The following is a 19002-nucleotide window of genomic DNA, read 5'->3' as shown; positions in this document are numbered from 1 at the left end:
TAATAAAATACATTTAATAAAATTTCTAAACGATGGTCCAAACTAAATAATCACAAATGAAATAAGTCATGACTTTTATTTGAATAGATAAGATGGGTATTGTGTGATAGCCTAACTTCTTTTGGTCACACATGATTTTATAGTACTAAACAAAAACACAGATTAATTTAGGCTATATTTTTTAAATTTCACTATTGCATTCCCTCTGGTTATAGAATGTTATTTCTAGAAGCAGTCAAAATTGATTTTAAAAATAACGGCCTATTTTATTTTCATATAGTACTCTAACGTTTAGGAATATATATGTTTCATTCCACGAGTATGTTTTCTCCTCTTTATAGTACCACTTGGTTTTCTTTCTATTTTGATATTAGATTCATATAATAATATAATATTAGATATTGGTTTGTGTAAATGGTACACATTTGTTTATGGAAAATAAAATAAATACACATTTGGTCATGGCGTTCCACGTTTGCGCTGGTAACGGTTTCCTTGGCGAAGAAACTCTCCAACTCTCATCCGGTGTCTTTCTACGGATGTTCTTCATTGATCCGATCTGGTTCTGTTTGTGGCGGTCAGCTTCTCTGGTTTTCAGAGACTGTCCATATCGAGACTTCCTTATCCGCTGGGTCATTCGGTTGGGACATGTCTCGTGTTTCCATGTTCTTGAGCCCGTCATTCCCGCACTAGAGCCAAGCACATGGTCGCTTTGCTTTCTTGTGGATGTACTCTTCTGGCTCATGTGGTGACCCGGAGGGCAATGCGTGGAGATGTGGCTGCTTATCATCCCGTTTTTGTGCATGTCTTTAGCGTGTGGTTCGGAGCTTCTTGCGTCTCAATAATTGCTCGGTATTGGTGATGCGGTGGAGTTCTAGGCCTCTTGAGAGGCTGCTGTTCATGTTGGTCAACGCTTAGGAAGTCTGCCTCGAGCTGTTCTTGGCCGAGTCAATCATAAAGAGCGGATCATCGGGAAGATCAAAATTATCGGGTTTTGACTCTCGGATTATCTATGATTCTTCCTTTTGCGGCAAGCGGTTGTGCGGATTAGTTGAGAATTCTGATAGCAACTTTTTCTTGTTGTGTTTGTCTCCGGTTTTGTCAAGTTTGAGTTAGTGTTTAGGTTTTATTTTTCTTTTCTCTGTTTCTTTGTTACTTTTATAATTATGTCAAAAACTGAAAATTTGTAATAATATCTTTACATTTTTACCAAAATAAAAATAAAAAATAAATACCCAAGTCACATCAAATTAAAAATTTACCAAAGATTGCATTGATTTCATTCAAGTTTATGATATAATTCCATAAATGAAAAGAGCCTGGAAAAAATAAATATGTACCTTTGAAGTATGGTTAAAAAAAGTGAAAGATGGTTGAAAGAAAATAACAAACAATGGGCTGAGCGACGATTGCCACAAGCCATGGCGTCTTATCAGAATAGATTAGGTAGTTTTTATGTGATGCAGATTGAACTACATTTTTTTGCCATTTAGCTTAAAATATACAGAACATAAAAATATATTAAAATAAAAAAACTGTATACAGATTAATGTAAATGTTAAATTATTTGATCTGCAAAAAAGAAGAAGCTTCGAATGGTAACCCGCTTCCCGCCCCGCCCCGCAGTTAACAGTAACAAAAATCTCTATATATACCCTATATCTATACATTTTTATAACTGTTAGAACCACACCGCAGTTAAACCGCTCGTCCCGCACCGCTCAACCCGCAGTCACCATTCGGAGTCAGGCTGAACAATTGATTTGCATCTGCACCACATTCAAAGCATTTGTGTTGTTTTTAGAGAAAAAATATTATTTTATTATGGCAAGATGAGTCCATCAGTCTGTCAAACTCAATCCTCAAAGTACAGCTTTGCCATAGAACGATGGCCTAGTAAAAGTAAAACACACTATATTTATAAACGAAGTTCGGAAATGTATGGAAATAACATGGTGTCTTTTTATGTCAACTCGTTTTGAATATCATGATGATGTTTTCCATCTCTGGGCTATAATCAAATCAATGTGGCTATCTCAATATAGCCTGATGAGTAGTGGTCAAAGATTGAATCAGGGATTCGAAACAAGTAAAACCATAACAATGAATCCTGCTATTTTCTGTATATAAAAGTGCTTGTTTTTTGAAATTTGAATCAAACACTCATTGAAGATTCTATAGTAACAAAAGTGTCAAGTTTTAAAATTTGGTTCCTCGTACGATTTGTGATACATTACTGTACCAAGTTATTGCTAACTAGATATAACCACCCTACATGTTTGTAACTCTAGCGTATCAAGAACCGAGCAGAACAAGAATAGATCAAATTGATACAAAAATGAATCAAATGAATTTAACGGTCCAAAACATAGGTTGGAATGGTGAAACTAAATAAAAACTGGTTCAAAATATTGTATGAATTAAAAATAATTTATATAAAACATCATTACAATTATTTTCATAATTAAATAGTTACTTTCTAAATAATTTATAAATGCAATAACTATAATTGATATTTAATATATAATATAAATTAATTTAAACATAAATAAAAGAATAATTTACTTTAAAACGGTTAAATTATGGTACATATGTATATGATAATTATAAAAATTTAAAATTTCTAAAATTAAAATTAATTAAAAGAAAATTTAGTTAATAAATAGTATTAATATACAGTTTTAAATACACTTATAAAAACAAATAGTAATAACTTTATGAATTTTCTTGTGCCATTAAAATATTGAGTAAATTTTTGCATGTTAATTACAGATGTTAAAATAATTTACTATCAATAATCAATTAACATATATAAATAAAATAAAATAAATTATTATGAAGAGTGGAAGAAAAAGAAACACTCCACTTCACTAGCTTTTCAATTATCCACTAGTGTTTCACATATTTGTTCTTGCATTGAATCACATGCAGTTCACAACTCTATTTTTAATAAGTTAATGTAAAAACACAGTCTATTCTATTAAAATAGAAATCACAATCTCATTTCATGTGTGATTTTTTAAGTTGGACAATCCCTTATAAAATTACTTAAATGAATTTTTGTATATATTTGAATTATTTTAACAATCCTAAATAAATCAAGGGGAATTTTCATGTTACTTTTTTGGTATCATTATTCATATTTATCATCACTAAATAGACATATTCAAAATAGTGAATTTATTCAGAGACAAAAGACTTTTATACTCTTACTATATATACAAAATAAATAATTATTTAAATAACTAAAAAATTAAAAAATAATTTTCTATGTTTTCGTATTATACTTTTTCAAATTCTAAATTTTTATAATTTTTTGAGTTTTTTTTTTTAATTTTCTTTTTGAAATTCGAAAATTCTTTTTGAGTCAATTTAAGTATTTATTTATATATTTATTATAACCCTAAACTCAGCATTCCACATTCATAAGTACTTATTTATATATTATTATAACTCTAAATCTAGATTAGTTAACCGTAGTGTTATAAATGTCATTTTCCTCTTTAAAAGTAAAGATAAGAATGGTTAAGATAAATATGAAAAATGGTATTTTGAATGTGGTATTTTTGGCAATTTTCCATAAATCACATTAATATTTGAATATTTTCTCTAAATTACATTTGAATAAAAAAATTCATATCTTTTTATTTAAAATATATATTTCATTTTTCACTATAGGAAACATTTTAAAATATTTAATTACTTTCATATTTATTCAAATAAAAATGTATATTTTATTTTTCACTTAAAGAAACAATTTAAATATTTAATTAACTTCGTAATTATTTAAATTTAATTAACTTCGTAATTATTTAAAATAAAAATGTATATTTCATTTTTACTAAAATAACCCTTTTAAGTATCTAATTAATTTTGTAATTATATTAAACTTATGTACAATTTTGAATTAAATTTATTATATTAATTTACCATAATATTTTTCAAGTAAAATTTTCACCTCTAAAAGTTAAGATTTGTTAATTTAGAATTTTGTACCACACTCTTGAAAATATGCTATCAATATGAATGATCTCTATACAAATGTTATTTTGAAAGTACATTCAGTCTGTTATTAAATGGCCGATTTAGTTTTATTCTTTAATAGTAGAAGTATATGGCTGGTTTGTTTACAAAAGATAATCAAGCTTATTCTATATAGACCATATTCATATATTATTTCTTAATTTAATTACTTTTATTTTTTGCAATTTTGAAAGTGTAATAGGTATTGTACCAATTTATGTCATTAACATAAATGACATATGAATGATTGAAAAAATATTTTTCATGTGAATATTTTTATTTTCAGTGTCTTTATTATTCAATTTAGCTGTAGTTTTAACTGTTAATTATATAATATGATGTATGATCGATGATAAATTACAAATAAAAATTTAATATTGAAAAACTTATTATAAATAATCTAAGTGCTTTGTCGTGGAAACGTCTAAATCACCAATAGACAACATAAAAAACTTAAAAAAATAGAAAATAAAGAGAAAATTGAAGTTTAAAAAGACAATAACAAACACATTGAAATTTCTGGTTTAATAATTTAAATGAAGCGAACGTTTTATAAATTACACTTAATATAGGTTACTACTGACGACCAAACTACCTTCTCCCAAGGGTACTACTGGTTCATCTCCCTTCAACTTCCAGTATATTAATTAATTTTTCTACTTCCCAGTATGTGTACCCGTAACAACCCATTCATAGCTATCTTCTTCTTCCCCTAGTGTTATCGTAGTCAAAGCAATCTGCGCTTGCAACATTTCTTCAGAGCGCGGTCGAGGAAGAACCCTGTTACCAGCTCTATTTAGATCAGATAGAGTGGCACGGAGAGGGATACCTTGTCTAGAAGCCGAGCTAGTTGCAAAGTAGTCTTGTAGAGAACCAAGCACCGACCAATTATCAGTTCAGAAGCGGTAATTTACTCCATTATCCACTCGCAATTTGATCCAGGTATATACTTCCCCGCACATCTTTATTAGCTTGTTAGCCAACCAAGATTTAGATGCACTAGTGTTGACTGTCCAGTAGTTTGATAGAGAGCCATGTAGATGCATTGCACTAGTGTTGACTGACCAATCTTTATTATCCCACTAACTATTTTCCATTTGATCAGTGTTGGCTTCTAATTATAATTTGAAACGACTTAAAGCATTCTTTGAAACTTTTAGCCGAACATCATTACATTCGACCACACCGAATATATTAATTCACCCCCACCAACGGAAAGAATGTCTTTTTCTCTTTGTTAATATGATGCGTGTGTGTGTGTTTATTTGTATATGTTATGTTGTATATGACAATCCAACGTACTTAATATAAGTAGTTTTCAAAAGAAAACAGTGTGAAAGATAAAAACTAAGGTTTTAGATGCGCATAAATTCAGACATAAACAATTTCGTGTGTGTTACAATTTCGGTGATCCATGTAATTTATTCCGTAGTCAGTATTTCAGTGAGTGTATTTCAATTAATACGACAGACCCATCTAAATAACTTTGTACAGTAATGTATCACAAATATTTTAAACTAGGTAATAATCCGTGTCTCGCATGGAATATGATTATTAGTTTTATTATTTTTAATAAAAAGATATTAAATCTGTTTAATCTGGATATTAATTCGGTTTTAAGTTTTTTATTGCTTTTAATTTTCTAAAATATAACTACTATTTTAAATTAATATTTATTTTAGTTTATTCAGTTAAAATATTTGATTTTTTGGTTTTTTTCCGGTAAAAACTAAAAAATAATATTGTTTATTTATTTTCATGTTATGAATTTTAGGTAGTCGAACCAATAGTTTCATATTATAGTTTCTAAACAGATAATAGTTTAAGAAAAAGAAAAGAAAATTATTAAGACAAATCATTTCACTACAATTTGGTGGGTAGTGAAAGAAGCATTAAGAAAAAATATTTCAACTTCTAAAAAAACTAGATACTTTAGTTGTGGTGAATACTTAGTTACAAGGTGCTCACATCAAGGTGCACATGTATGTGTATGTAAAAAGTATATAAGAATAGTTGACAAATATATAAAGATATTGTTAATTAATATTAAATGAATTTTTTGTTCAAAATAATACATGAAAGAAAAATTTAAATTAATTTAAAATAAAAAAGGCCTTGACATTAGTCATTTTTCATATAAAGAAAAGAAAATTGTATCCGTAAATAGGAGTGGACACAGATCGAATACCTGGGTATTTGGAAGCATTCGTGTCGATTCGATCTTTAGCCACCTAAATATTCAGTGACTCGAATATCCGAAATATTTTAGAATTTTAAAGAATATCCGATTTGATCCGTAAATAAAATAAAATTTTAAAAATAATTGAAAATTTTAATAATAACATTTGATTGCAAAAATAAATCATTATTTAACTTTTTAAATTCTAGTACCTAATATAATAAATTTAATTCACAAAAATATTTTAAACTGATATAAAGTATAATATATATAACATATATATATATATACATATAATTCTTTACATATATGTATAGATACGCATATAACATATCAAATTAGATATATGTTCCCAAAGTTATTGGTATTTTTGATTTGCTTCTTTTTTGGATATTGTATTTTAGTATTTGATTTGTTTTGTAGAGTTATAGATATCCATATTTATTGGTTCAAATCAAAATGGATAGCGAATCGAATCTAAATTTATGAATATTTTGTTCAACTTTATCCGTAAACAATAAATAAATAAATAAATATATATATATATATATAGTTTGGCTTTTGATTCGTTATCTATTTCTATTCAAACCGAAAAATCCAGAGTTTTATTGGAACCATGTATATGAGATTTATATTAAAAAAAAATGCAAAGTACATAGTGTGAACACATTTATGAATATAGTGTAAATGCGTTAGCATATTTATTATGAAATTATTGTAAGACTGCCACGTATCTAGTATCATGTAAATGCATTTATTATAATATTTTTCTTTTAATATATAAGGGATATTTGGAAGGAATAATCAATTTAAAATGGAATGGAGAGAAGAATTTAGACAATGGGGTTTGTGACAAAGTCCGTAGATATCTCTACGATACAAGGTATGGTGATGCATGGCAGTTTAATTATCTGTAGAATATAATTCGGAACCATGTGATCGTATTAAATGGGATATTACGTGTAAAGTAATCATAGAATTACGTTTGCATTAGTTTCATGCACACGTGATTAGTTTCACCGTATGAGACTAGGACTATCTGCATGTATCAGAAAATAGTGTTTAAACAAACATAAACTACTACTTAAATAGCTGTTTATTTAGAATCTTCGTCAGTCATTAGTAACTGTTAGACATGTTTTCTGAGTAAAATTTAGAACAGTTTAAAGCATTATTTAATTATATCTCGTTTGCTATATGATTAAGTGTGCAAAGATCTGGAATTTTTTTTAAAAAAAAATTGTAGCGTGTCATATTAATGAAACGTCGAGATCCACGGGAGAGAGTAGAATAACCAACCAGTTTTATTTTTGAACACCTGAATAACCAACCAGCAAAACACCAAAATGTTGGTTATTTAAAAATAATAATAATAATAATGTGGTAACAATTTGAAGTGGTATTTTTTTTTAAACATAATTTGAAGTGGTAAAAGGAGCGGTGGTTATACGGATTCCATACGGCTCACGTGAAAGCCTGATTTCCTTTTACATCATCTTCTCATTTTGCCCGGTCCAAATTTTCTCATAAATAACAGCTGTAAAACTCGTTCAAACGTTTTTATTTTTTCTGTCTACCAGTTCTTTTTTTGAACAATCTGTCTACCAGTTCAATCGAGCATTTTTCCTTGAATGTAGGAGTCCTTTTTTATATTCTCTCTGTTTTCAAATATTTATTTTTAATATTTACACAAACATTAAAATACATTTTAAATTGATTATAAATATATTATTTTCTAATTAAACTAATATTAGTTTCATAAATTATTTTTAAACTAAAATTATACGTATTTAATAAATAAAAATAAATACATATTTATTAATTAATCTTTTAAAAATAAAGTATTTCTCTTGAAACAGAAGAAATATTATTTTATTATACTTAAAATGGTTATAACTTTAAAGCATAGTTGATTATTAATCTAAAATTTCATAATTCCATAAAAAAAGAGTCAACAATTATAGTGTTTATTAGTAATCAAATTTCAAATTAGATATCTAGAGTAGACCTCCAAGATTAAATAAAAACAATATAGAAAGGTGAAAGAAAAAAAAAAAGGGGGTTCAATAATGTGAAGGAAAAAGGGAATTAAAAATCTATAAAAAGAGACGCTTGGGGGAGAGTCATGGGTCCACTTCCTTCATTCTTCTCCGATTCTTTTTCGAACTTTCCCTGAAAACTACTTCTTTCAATCTCACATTTCACATTTCTCATTGAGAAAATGAGTTTCATCGATTTCGACAGCGTGAAAGCAGAGAAAGCCAAGGCACTGCATCGTTTCCATAGCATTGGTTTCCTCTTCCGTATCACGGAGATCTGCGTCGCTCTTCTCTTACTCTGTTGGATATTCACTTCCCTTCCTTTCGCCGTTCAAATCTCCGGCGAGTTTCTCCGCCGTATCTCTTACGTCGTCTCCACTCCTCTCTTCATGTTCGTCCTCGGAAACTTCATCGTCGTCGCTCTTCTCACCACCAAATCCACCGTCTTCTCCGCCGCTAGTACCATCGACGGCGGAGCAGAGGCGTATATCTACGACGCGTTTATCAGAACCGGAGATAACCGCGCAAATTCTTCCGACATTGGAGATCTGACGGAAGAGATCATCGTCTACGACGATAAACAGATAATCAACACCGAAACTGACTCAAACTCAAATCCCACGGCGGGGCGTGAAGATCACGCGCAAATAGAACCGGAGAAGAAATCGAAGGATCATCCTCTTACGAAAGTCTACCAAAGGAGCAAGTCGGAAATCTCTGCGAAACAGTGTCCAGTGACGGTGTCGAAACCTTTGCTCCGGCGATCGGAGACGGAGAAATGCCGGGAAATAGTGGAGGCGTGCGAAGATGTTCCGTTTCCGGAGGACAATCTGACGAACGAAGAGTTTCAGAAAACGATCGAAGCATTCATCGCGAAACAGTTGATATTCCGTCGCCGGGAATCACTCGCCGTCGTTATCCATAACTAGAAATAAACAGAGTTTTAATATATAGGCATAAACTATGTAATGTAACTTCGATATCAAACCAACAAACAAAGTTTTGTAAGGAAGAACATCAAAGAGATCGGTTCCATCTCATGTGTTCCTTTTGTTGTTTGTATTAAATACGTACACTTATAATGTTCGAATCAAGATTTTTCCAAAACAAAAAAAAAGAAGATTTTTCGAAAGATTCAGATGCATTTTGAACTCGATTTACATGAACAGTGTACATGTTTCTTTATATAATTTTGTCTTCTATTTTTTGTTGCTTCAGCCAAGTGTCACTTCCCTGAAGTGATAATAATCAATACTATTAAAACAGCAACATGACCAATTGATAAAAGGTTATGTCCAATTTATTATTTTCCTATGCAGCATATATAAAAATTAAACTATATATTTTATAACTGCTTACCTTTATTCCTATATTCTAGGATCCATAACTACCATGTTTACAAGAGTGTACAATAAATAATTGATATACGTTTGATTCAAATCTGCATAATAACTACATCACTTTTTTTAAAACATCTACACATTTTGTTACAGACAATATATGTTATAACCACAAATAATACTTTACTTATACATTATACATTAGTTTATCCAGTGAATTAATATCTACCTTTATTCTTACTATTATGACTACTAATATTTTAAATCTAAGTTTATGCTTTATATTTACTAAATCTGCCCTTTTAATAAAATAGATAATATATTAGTATAATATTATCTACCATTGAAATAGTTAATATAAAAAGTATTTTTTATTTACCAAATATAATTAGAATTTTATTTCATTTTCATGAAATGCAAATTATTTGACTAATTTATCTATAAAATTAGGATTTCGCCTTTAAATAAACAAATTATAATTATCATGAAATTAAATTAAGTTTAAATTAAAAAAAATAAAAGATCATTAGATTTATCTACGTTTTTTTCGGGTTGAGCTTTTAACCGGATTTTATGTAGTTTTAAATAGAAATTTTATAATTTAATCCAAAATCTGAGCTGGATTATATGTAGATACTCGATTTACCATTTTTATCATCGATTCAGATCAAATATGAAAATATCGCGAAAAGATCTAAAATTATATTATAAATTAAATTTAGCAAAATTTAGCAAAATTTAGATAAATACAATAAATTAATATTTTTGAGTATATAGGTCGGATTGAATCGGATTCAAGACTCATACTTACAGGTAAATTCAACATTGGTTTTCCGAGCATGAATATTAATATTATATTAATAATTCAAAATGCTAAAAATTTCAAAATATCATGATTTTATTAAAACCTAATTACATATTTCGTCATCAAAATTATTTCTGTTAAAATGTCAAAAATATTATAATCTGCACAATTATAATACTTTCTTTGTAACATTTAAATGTAAATGATAATAAATATATAAATTTATATCAAATAAATTTGATTTGTTTTGGAAATAAATCCGCCCTTTGAAAGTGCACGGGCATACGAGCATATGATTACAAAGAAACGGACATACATGCATATGATTACAAAGAACCGAGTATATGTCGGGTCAATTTTTTAAATTGCTATTATTTTATAAAATAGTCTTTGATTAAGATTTATACACAAATATGATTATAAAGAAAAACACAAATATGATTTAAAAAATATAAATATGAAATTAAATTTTTTAAAAAAAAAATATATATATATACCCGCCCTCAGAATCTAGTACAAACTTGAAGTAGAAACTATGTTTCGTGTAATAATGGGCATTACCAAAGTACTTTTGCTTATAGTACAATCCAAGAAAAGATATCATGTTTCGTTTTTCTATTGGGCTTTTAGGAGTGAAATCTATGAGTACATATATTGAACTTAGTAAGAGCATCATTATCGCGGTTCCTTAGCTGGAGTTTTTAGTGTAGTTAGAATTAAAAATAAATTAGAAGAAACGTTTATTAAATAAGGACAAAAATAAACGTCTCTTATGAAACACGTGTCTTCCATCCTCTCCTTTTCTTTGCCTCTCGCCACTGTCAATGCTTCGATTCTCCCCTTCCTCTTGACTTCCGTCTTCTCTTTTTGCTGCAAGAGAAAGGAAAACAAAAAGGGTCAACAAGGAATCTTGAAGTCTCCAGAAACATCTATCTCCTTTATTCTCATGGACCCAATTTTCACAACGCCTCCATCAGAAACCGCCGCTGTAAACGGTGGTTAGAGAATGGGTTGACAGTGGACCCTTTTCTGGTCGAGGCTTTGCAAAACCCTCCATTGTCCAACGAGTAAGCTTCCTTCTCTGATTCATCTCACAAACCCTAATTTGGGCATAATAAAGTATTGATTTTTATCGCTCGGCTGAACTAAAATCCTTGTATAATAAGGTCTATTTGGGTAATATTGATTTGTTGTTTCTTGATTTGAGGTTATGGAGATGCCCATGAACTTTGTACTGTAAAACCATGGTTGGATGTTATCAAAGGAGTAAAGTTTATTGTGTGGGTATGATTCATGAAGTTGGTTTTTGCTCAGCTTAGCTTAGATCGTTGGATAGTTAGGTCAATTTGGCTGATTTTGATTTTTGCTACGTATAGATTTGAGGTTATGAAGATACTCATGAACCTGGTACTGTAAAACTATGGGGTGCTATCAAAGCAATAAACTTTATTGTATGGGTATGAATTATATTCATGAATCAGGAGTGTTACTTCATATACTGATCATGAACTCTATATGCAGAGGGTTTACGAAAGTATGTTTTTTTAGAAACTTTCAAAGATGGCTCACAACATTCTCACAATGTAGTTTTTTTTATCTTTGCATGCTCTTTTGGTACAATTTTGATTCTAGAAAGTTCTCTTTCACTTACCAAGCGTTTTTGTAAGTTCCTTTTGTTTTGTTCCATTACTCTGCTTACTTGTAATGGGTTTGAGTTTTGTTTTTATGTGGACAGTTTGCCATGTTTGTTGTGCATAAGATGCATGAAAGATACATGTGTTCCACTCTGAACGTAAGTCTCCCACCAACCTCCTTTAAATCTTTCACCGGTTACTGATTCTATAGCTTTGCATCTGCATGCAGCTAATGTTGGAGAAGGAGAAGAGAATGGAGATACCAGAGAAGCAGAGGATGGAGAGAGAAGAATCACTAGCAAGAGAACACAACTTGGAGTATAAAGCAACTTTGAGACGAGCTGTAATGTTAGATGTTCCTCACGCTGACTCTATCTCCTCTTAGTACGGAACATTTGACAAAACTCAAGAAGATGAAACCGAAGAACAAGAAACAGAGGAGGAAGAAAAGGAAGAAACGGAGTCGATTGCATCAATGGTGGAGGAATCATCGTCGTCATCCTCTGTACGTCCATCGTACAAGAGAAGAAGGAAACGTGGTGTTAAGACCATCGGTTAAAGACGGCGGTGTTCATGGCAGTGAGAAGGTAATCCTCATGACTCCTAAATTTTCTTGCTATATTGTAGATTTGGCTTCAGAATCTTTAACCTTTTTTAAGAACCCTTAATTGAGTTCTTGCATTGGAGCACTAAAACTAATTGTCTCTTAACAAAATTTCTTATCTTAACTTTATTATTTAAATATTCATTAAGAGACCCTAATGGGTCTCCATGGTTAATCATGCTCTAAGCATTTGGTTGAGTGTGCACAAGAAAAAAAAAGAATCTTGTTGAATATATAATGTTTACTCACAATTAAAGAAAAACAATCACTAGACAATGTTATATAGAGGGCGATCTTTTTTTTTTTATAGAGTGCGATCTTGTTTATCCTCATCATGTAACTTAGTTAGTTAGTTTTAAAGCATTTTTATTAGCTATCTAACAAAATTAAATCAAATTTCTAAAAAAATCAATGTTGGAGTTGGAGTGTAAATTCTGACCTAGAAATTTAAGCCTAAAATATGAATCAAAGACCTAAAAGGAGGTGAAAGTCATTATCGAATTGGGAAGAAACCCGAAAGAATTAGATTTACATAGAAAAACAATACGATCAAACTTACACGGTGAAACCCAAAGATGGGCATGTGTCTAAGAGCACCCTTGTTGGTATAATATCTTAAGTAAGGCTCTAAAGTACAAAAAAACTAATATTTTAACAAAGTTTAATTAATGAATTAAGTTTTAATTTTTAGAAAAAAACTAACTTGAAAAATGTCATTTAACTTTTAAGAGTTTCTTAAAAGTTCTTTTTCTAGATACTTTTGTTGTCTCTTTCCTAATTTCTTTAATTTCTTATTTTTCTTAATTGCTTAGATACTCAATAAATAAGTAGAGCATGATTATTGGGGGTTCTTAGGGTGAGGTTAGGATGAGGTTCTTAACTGAATATAAGAACTTTTCTCTTAACTTTTAACTAAAAAAATTAAGAACCGACTATTAAATATCTTATTTGAGGAGTATGATCCGACCACCGCCTCCTTGTTTGAGCCTATTAGCAGCTTCTTTGCTGCAAGGAAACGCCCCTTTTGTATTGACACTACCCATTCCATAAGAAACAAAAGTCAAACAGAGAGTGATTAAGAACACAAGTACCAGCCGATGAAAGCATTAACCTTTGATTCGAGATTAGACATACACATCTCAAGAACACGGGACATGTTTCATTTGGTTCAAAATTTAACAATTTCAGATCTCAAAAACGTTGGAACTTAAAGTGTATTCGGATTGATCAAGTACAGATATGTAACAATGGTTCAAACACGAAATGCCAGTTGAAATGAGACTAAAGGAATCATTTTTATAACTCAAAAAAAAAAAAACACAGAACATATCACATTTGGTTCGAATTCAGACATAACCAAGCTAATGAACTAAAACTTTAACGTCAAGGCAAGATTTTTTTTTTTGATCAAACGTCAAGGCAAGATTAAACTCAAAAATTCATGTCGAAATGACGTACAGGAAGGAATCATGTTTCTAACTCAATAGCCAGACAGAACATATCACATTTGGTTCGAATTCAGACATGCTCATCATCTCCTATATTCTTGGATCTCGATACTTGACTATATCCCTTGTACAGAACGAGACCTCTAGTATATATTCATTGTAACGTGTACATTGTTAATCAAGAAAACACATACAATTTCACCGCGGAGTTAACCAGAATATGAACTGGCGACTCGAAGGCACTTTCCGCCTCATCGAACAGAGATTTCACCTCAGGCTCTTTATAACTTTCATTTCTAAGCCCAGGCCCAACAATCGTAGGCCCATTAGTTAATTTTTGTTTTTTTTCATAATAATTTAAATCGCGCCAAAATGAAAAAAAAAATAATACCAAAGTCCAGAGGAGTTTAACTCGAGATGCCCCTCCCTCTCCATTAGCTCCATTAGAAATGCTGATTTCACCCTGTAATAAAAAATAATATATTTTTTATTTTTTTTTAAATATAAAATCGGGTAAATCGTGGTTAAAGACGCTAGGGACCTTAATGAAACCAACTTATTACCAACCCGACCTGCTCTACCCGACCCAACCAAACTGAACCGGATCCTATTCTCTAAACGAAGCGTTTCGTCTCTCTCCCTCTCCACCTAAATCTAAATCCCGTCTCGTCCCTCTCCGGCTTCTCTCTTGCGATTGCGCGAAACCCTAGCCTCCGTGCTTTGTGGCTTTCTCCGTCGTCCTCCTCCGTCTAAATCGAGAATCAATCAATCTCTCTGTGGACGTCCTCTCTCCCTCTTATTTCTCGGGTCTCAACTCTCTAGAGTCGAGAACTGCTTCGTTTCTTCTTCTTTCTCCGACGAAATCTAGTCTCCATCTTCGTTCCTTTTCGTAAGTGAGTAGTTTCCTTTGAGTATTACATTGTTGAGATGTAATAATTGATGTTTGCTATGCGGTTTGCATTTGGAGTAATTGACAGTGACTTGTTGTGTTTTTAACAGCGTTTCTAATTTCTTGTACAGGAAATGAAGGGCCGAAAAAGAAAGAATCCATCTACTACGTGCGTTGGAGTCTCCAGTAGAACTAGAGCTAGAAAGGCGGTCTCAGCTGGGAATGAGCCGGCAAGAGAAACGACTGTAGTTTCTCTCTCTGTTGATTCAGAAAGTGATGACATGTCTGCTGTATCATCTAAGGTAGTTTTTGCACTCGTTTTAATCATTGTCAGTGTGAAAGTATACTAATTTTAGTAGTAACAAATGACTAATACATATATATTATGATTGCAGGCAAGGCAACCACCACAGCCCCTTGAATTATGCTTCAAGAGCACAGAGTTCACGAAGACTTGCAAGATTCAAACCAAGTGCCTTGTGAAGAATACAGTGGACGTGATTAAGAAGCTTAAGGAGGAGGTTAAATGGTTCATAACCCATCCTCAATTTCGTCACTTCTTCCACATGCCTGATGAACAATACCTGAAGCTCCAAGGAATGTGGATGTTACTCTTGCGCACCATTTCGACTGAAGAAGAAGATGTTGCATGGTTTGGTGTGAATGGTGTTCCCATCCGCTATTCTATGAGGGAGCATGCCCTCATCTCGGGCTTAGACTGCCATGAGTATTCGAGGAAATATTTGAAGCTCGGGAGTACGAAGTTTGTGGATTATTACTTCGGTGGACTAAAGAAGATCACCATAACAGATGTGGAGCACAAGCTGTTGTCTATGAAGACACCATGCAATGATAGATTGAAGATGGCTGTCTTGTTCTTCCTTGGTCGGGTTATCAGAGGACAGGCAAAGGATTGCGGACCAGTAGACCCGTTCATCTTAAGGATCGTGGAAGATTTGGATGTTTGCAGAACATTTCCATGGGGTCGTTTGACATTTGAAGATGCAATAAAGAACATCAAGCATATGATGGAGCTTCTGAAGGGTGAAGTGCACTCGGCATGCGGCTTTCCTGGATTCATAATTCCATTAGAGGTAAAGCATACAATTTAGTCAAATATGAGTTGTTTTATAACCGTAAATCTGATAGCGCTACAATATTTGTGTAGATTTTGGCTTTTGAATGTATTCCTAAGCTGGGGAAAACATTTCGACTATCTAAAGACACACCTTCTGAAGATTGTCCTAGGATGTGCAAGAGCCGGTTTACAAAGAGTAGCATGAAGGGATATCCTTTGGAAGATATATATGCTGCACTTGGACACACAAAGGTATATGTATATATACTTTGTAGTAGAAACTAGAAGAATATAATAAAATTTAAACTGATTTTCCTTTTTCATTTTTTTTTCAGGTTATTAACAGTGTGTTGGTGCCAACTGTGGGTGAGGAAATCATGCTGGCTCGTATAATTGATGAGGAGCGAGAGTATCATTGTGAGGGAAGCACAAGTGATACTTGGAACCACTGGCTAAATGTGAAGCAGAAGAAGATATTTTGGAAAGAGCTATACGACTTAGATGTTGCTGCACGAGTGTTTAAGAAGAAGAAGGACAAAGAAAAGGTGACGTTTTTAGAAGATTCGTCTTCTAAATCTGGGTTGGAGAGCTTGAAAGCTCTGGAAGAAAAGATTTTGGGGGCCATGAGTGAAGGGTTTTCTGGTCTTAAATCAGTGGTGGAGGCAAAGCTGGGTGATATGGATGTGAGGATGAGTAAATTTGAAAAGAACCAGCGACAACTTAAAAGAAGGGCTAAGAAAATAGAAGAAAAGCTGACTTCTATTGAGAGCAACAAAAATGAGGAGAGGAACTATGGTGAAGATATGGATTTTGGATGGGATGATAGAGATTATGGTAGAGCTGAAGGGAAGGAAAACAGTGAGAAGGCTAAGGAAGACAAGGAAAACAGTGAGTCTGGCGAGGAAAAGGATGTGGTCTCGGGTGGGGAAAACAGTAAGGATGGTGAGAAAGACAAGGGAAACGTGGAGGAAGAAGAAGAGAAAGAGAACGAGGCTGATAAAACAGAGCTGGGAACTAGAGAAAAAGATGAGGTCTCTGAAGAAGATTACGATACTGAGGAAGAGGCTGAGAAGAGGAGAGTAGAGGCGGATGCGTTATGGAAGAGTATTCTTTCTGAAGAGACTGAGTATCTAGAGAAAGAGGCTGAGAAAGTTGCCAAGGGAACTCCTACACCACCACGTGGTAGACCGAAGAGATTGGCCGCGAGAAAAATAGTACTTACACCACCAGAGGAGTTTTTAAGAGGACCAACGGTAACTGCGCCATCACCTATCGAGACTGAAAAAGAGGCTGAGACAGTTATCGAGGAAGAGGGTGAGGAGATGGCAGTTGAAGCCGAAGAAAGTGACGAGGAGAGTCTCAAAGAAAAAAATGCTGAAGAAATGGTGGAGGAAAAAGAAGGTGTGGAGGAGAGTCCCACCGAGAAAATAGCTGAAGAAGTGGTGGAGGAAGAAGAAGGTGTGGAGGAGAGTCCCACCGAGAAAATAGCTGAAGAAATGGTGGAGGAAGAAGAAGGTGTGGAGGAGAGTCCCACCGAAAAAATTGCTGAAGAAATGGTGGAGAAAGAAGAAGCTGTGGAGGAGAGTCCCACCGAAAAAAATGCTGAAGAAATGGTGGAAGAAGAAGCTGAGGAAGCAGAGGAAGCAGAGGAAGCTATGGAAGCAGAGGAAGCTGAGGAAGCAGAGGAAGAGGCGGATAAAGTGGTTGAGAAAGAGGCTGAGACAGTTGTCGAGAAAGAGGGTGATAAATACACTGATGAAGAAAAGCAAATGTGGGCCTTGGTCGTTTACAAGGCTAGTGAGGAGATGGCGGATGGGACCACTGAGGTGAGGAGAGATGGAACCAATGAGGTGAGGACAGGGTTCAAGCTTAGGTGCAAACAGAAGATAATGATGTATGGCAAACCAAGGGGGAAGAAAAAACCTCAGCGGCCCCAGAGTCAAGAATCAGCACCTGTGATTGCACGTACGCCAAGGGAGAAGAGAAAACCTCAGCGGCTGCAGAGTCCCTACACGCAGGTGAAGACAGAAGACATTGACGGGCCTAAGAAGAAGCGTAAAACAAAGGTTAAGTAGGCGTCTGAAAATTATTTATTTATTTGAAGTCTTTAAAACTTGGTAGGATGCTTTTGGATGTAATATGCTTTTGGGTGTTTAAACTTGGTTGTGGTATGCTTTTGGATGTTTAAACTTGGTTGTATAATGTGTTTTGGATGTTAAAAAACAGGTTTGGAAACTGTTTTCAAGTTAGGCTATGTCCAAAAATGATTCAGATGGATAACTGGTCTTACTACTAGGTTTACTAAGGCCAAAAACGTGTTAATAAATGTACTCATGTAAAACGTGCAACCGGTATATACATAAATATATTCATAGCACATGTTAATAAATGTACTCATGTAAAACGTGCAATCGGTATATACATAAATATAATATTCAAATTACACTTAGTAATTCTTGGTATTCTTCAAGGAGTTAGTAATACTACCTTACACATAGTAATTCTTTGGCAATTTTTAGGTTTTTCTAGTTAAATCCGTAGAATATGAAATTTTTTTTAGTAAAACCAATGATTTTACACTATGATTATCATCAAAGAAAACATTTGCAGCAGAAGTTTTCCAGGAATATGTATTTTGTTAGATTTTCCTAGCTATAGTCTAACCATTCACACACTAACAATATAAGTTCAGGACATTTTTTAGAAAACTGAATAGGTTTTTCTTAAACTATTGAAAATAATAATCAAAATAGTTTTAATATATATATTTATCAAATATATAGTCTACGAATTGATAATACTCATGAAAAATATAAGGGTTCTATATACTAAACATAAATACTCGTACTAATATATATGTAGTCCAAATCACACATAGTAATTCCAGAAAATCTAGTATTCCAAATAACATATAGTAACTCCAGAAAATCTAGTAGTCCAAATAAAACATAGTAAACTCAGTA

At 32.4% G+C, this 19002-nt stretch overlaps 2 protein-coding genes and 1 long non-coding RNA gene across 3 annotated transcripts; all 3 read left to right on the top strand.

Annotated features, from left to right (window-relative positions):
* Window positions 1-7980: 7980 nt before the first annotated feature.
* LOC106376551 lies at window positions 7981-9377 on the top strand. The gene has a single exon (XM_013816650.3). The coding sequence runs from the start codon at window positions 8424-8426 to the stop codon at window positions 9168-9170; it is 747 nt and encodes a 248-aa protein (XP_013672104.1). The 5' UTR covers window positions 7981-8423; the 3' UTR covers window positions 9171-9377.
* A 1729-nt stretch (window positions 9378-11106) lies between these two features.
* On the top strand, window positions 11107-12799 carry LOC106376545. The gene is made up of 3 exons (XR_001275543.3): window positions 11107-11453; window positions 12122-12178; window positions 12250-12799. It is a non-coding gene; the product is annotated as an uncharacterized LOC106376545 (long non-coding RNA).
* Window positions 12800-14546: 1747 nt separating this feature from the next.
* LOC106361296 (uncharacterized protein At3g43530-like) lies at window positions 14547-18572 on the top strand. Its single transcript, XM_048743286.1, has 4 exons — window positions 14547-15263; window positions 15357-16055; window positions 16130-16291; window positions 16375-18572. The coding sequence occupies exons 1-4, from the start codon at window positions 15096-15098 to the stop codon at window positions 18112-18114; spliced, it is 2769 nt and encodes a 922-aa protein (XP_048599243.1). The 5' UTR covers window positions 14547-15095; the 3' UTR covers window positions 18115-18572.
* Window positions 18573-19002: the final 430 nt, after the last annotated feature.

Source organism: Brassica napus, chromosome A1 (genome assembly GCF_020379485.1).
Source record: "Brassica napus cultivar Da-Ae chromosome A1, Da-Ae, whole genome shotgun sequence".
NCBI classification, from domain to species: Eukaryota; Viridiplantae; Streptophyta; class Magnoliopsida; order Brassicales; family Brassicaceae; genus Brassica; species Brassica napus.
This window is presented reverse-complemented; position numbering and strand designations above follow the sequence as displayed.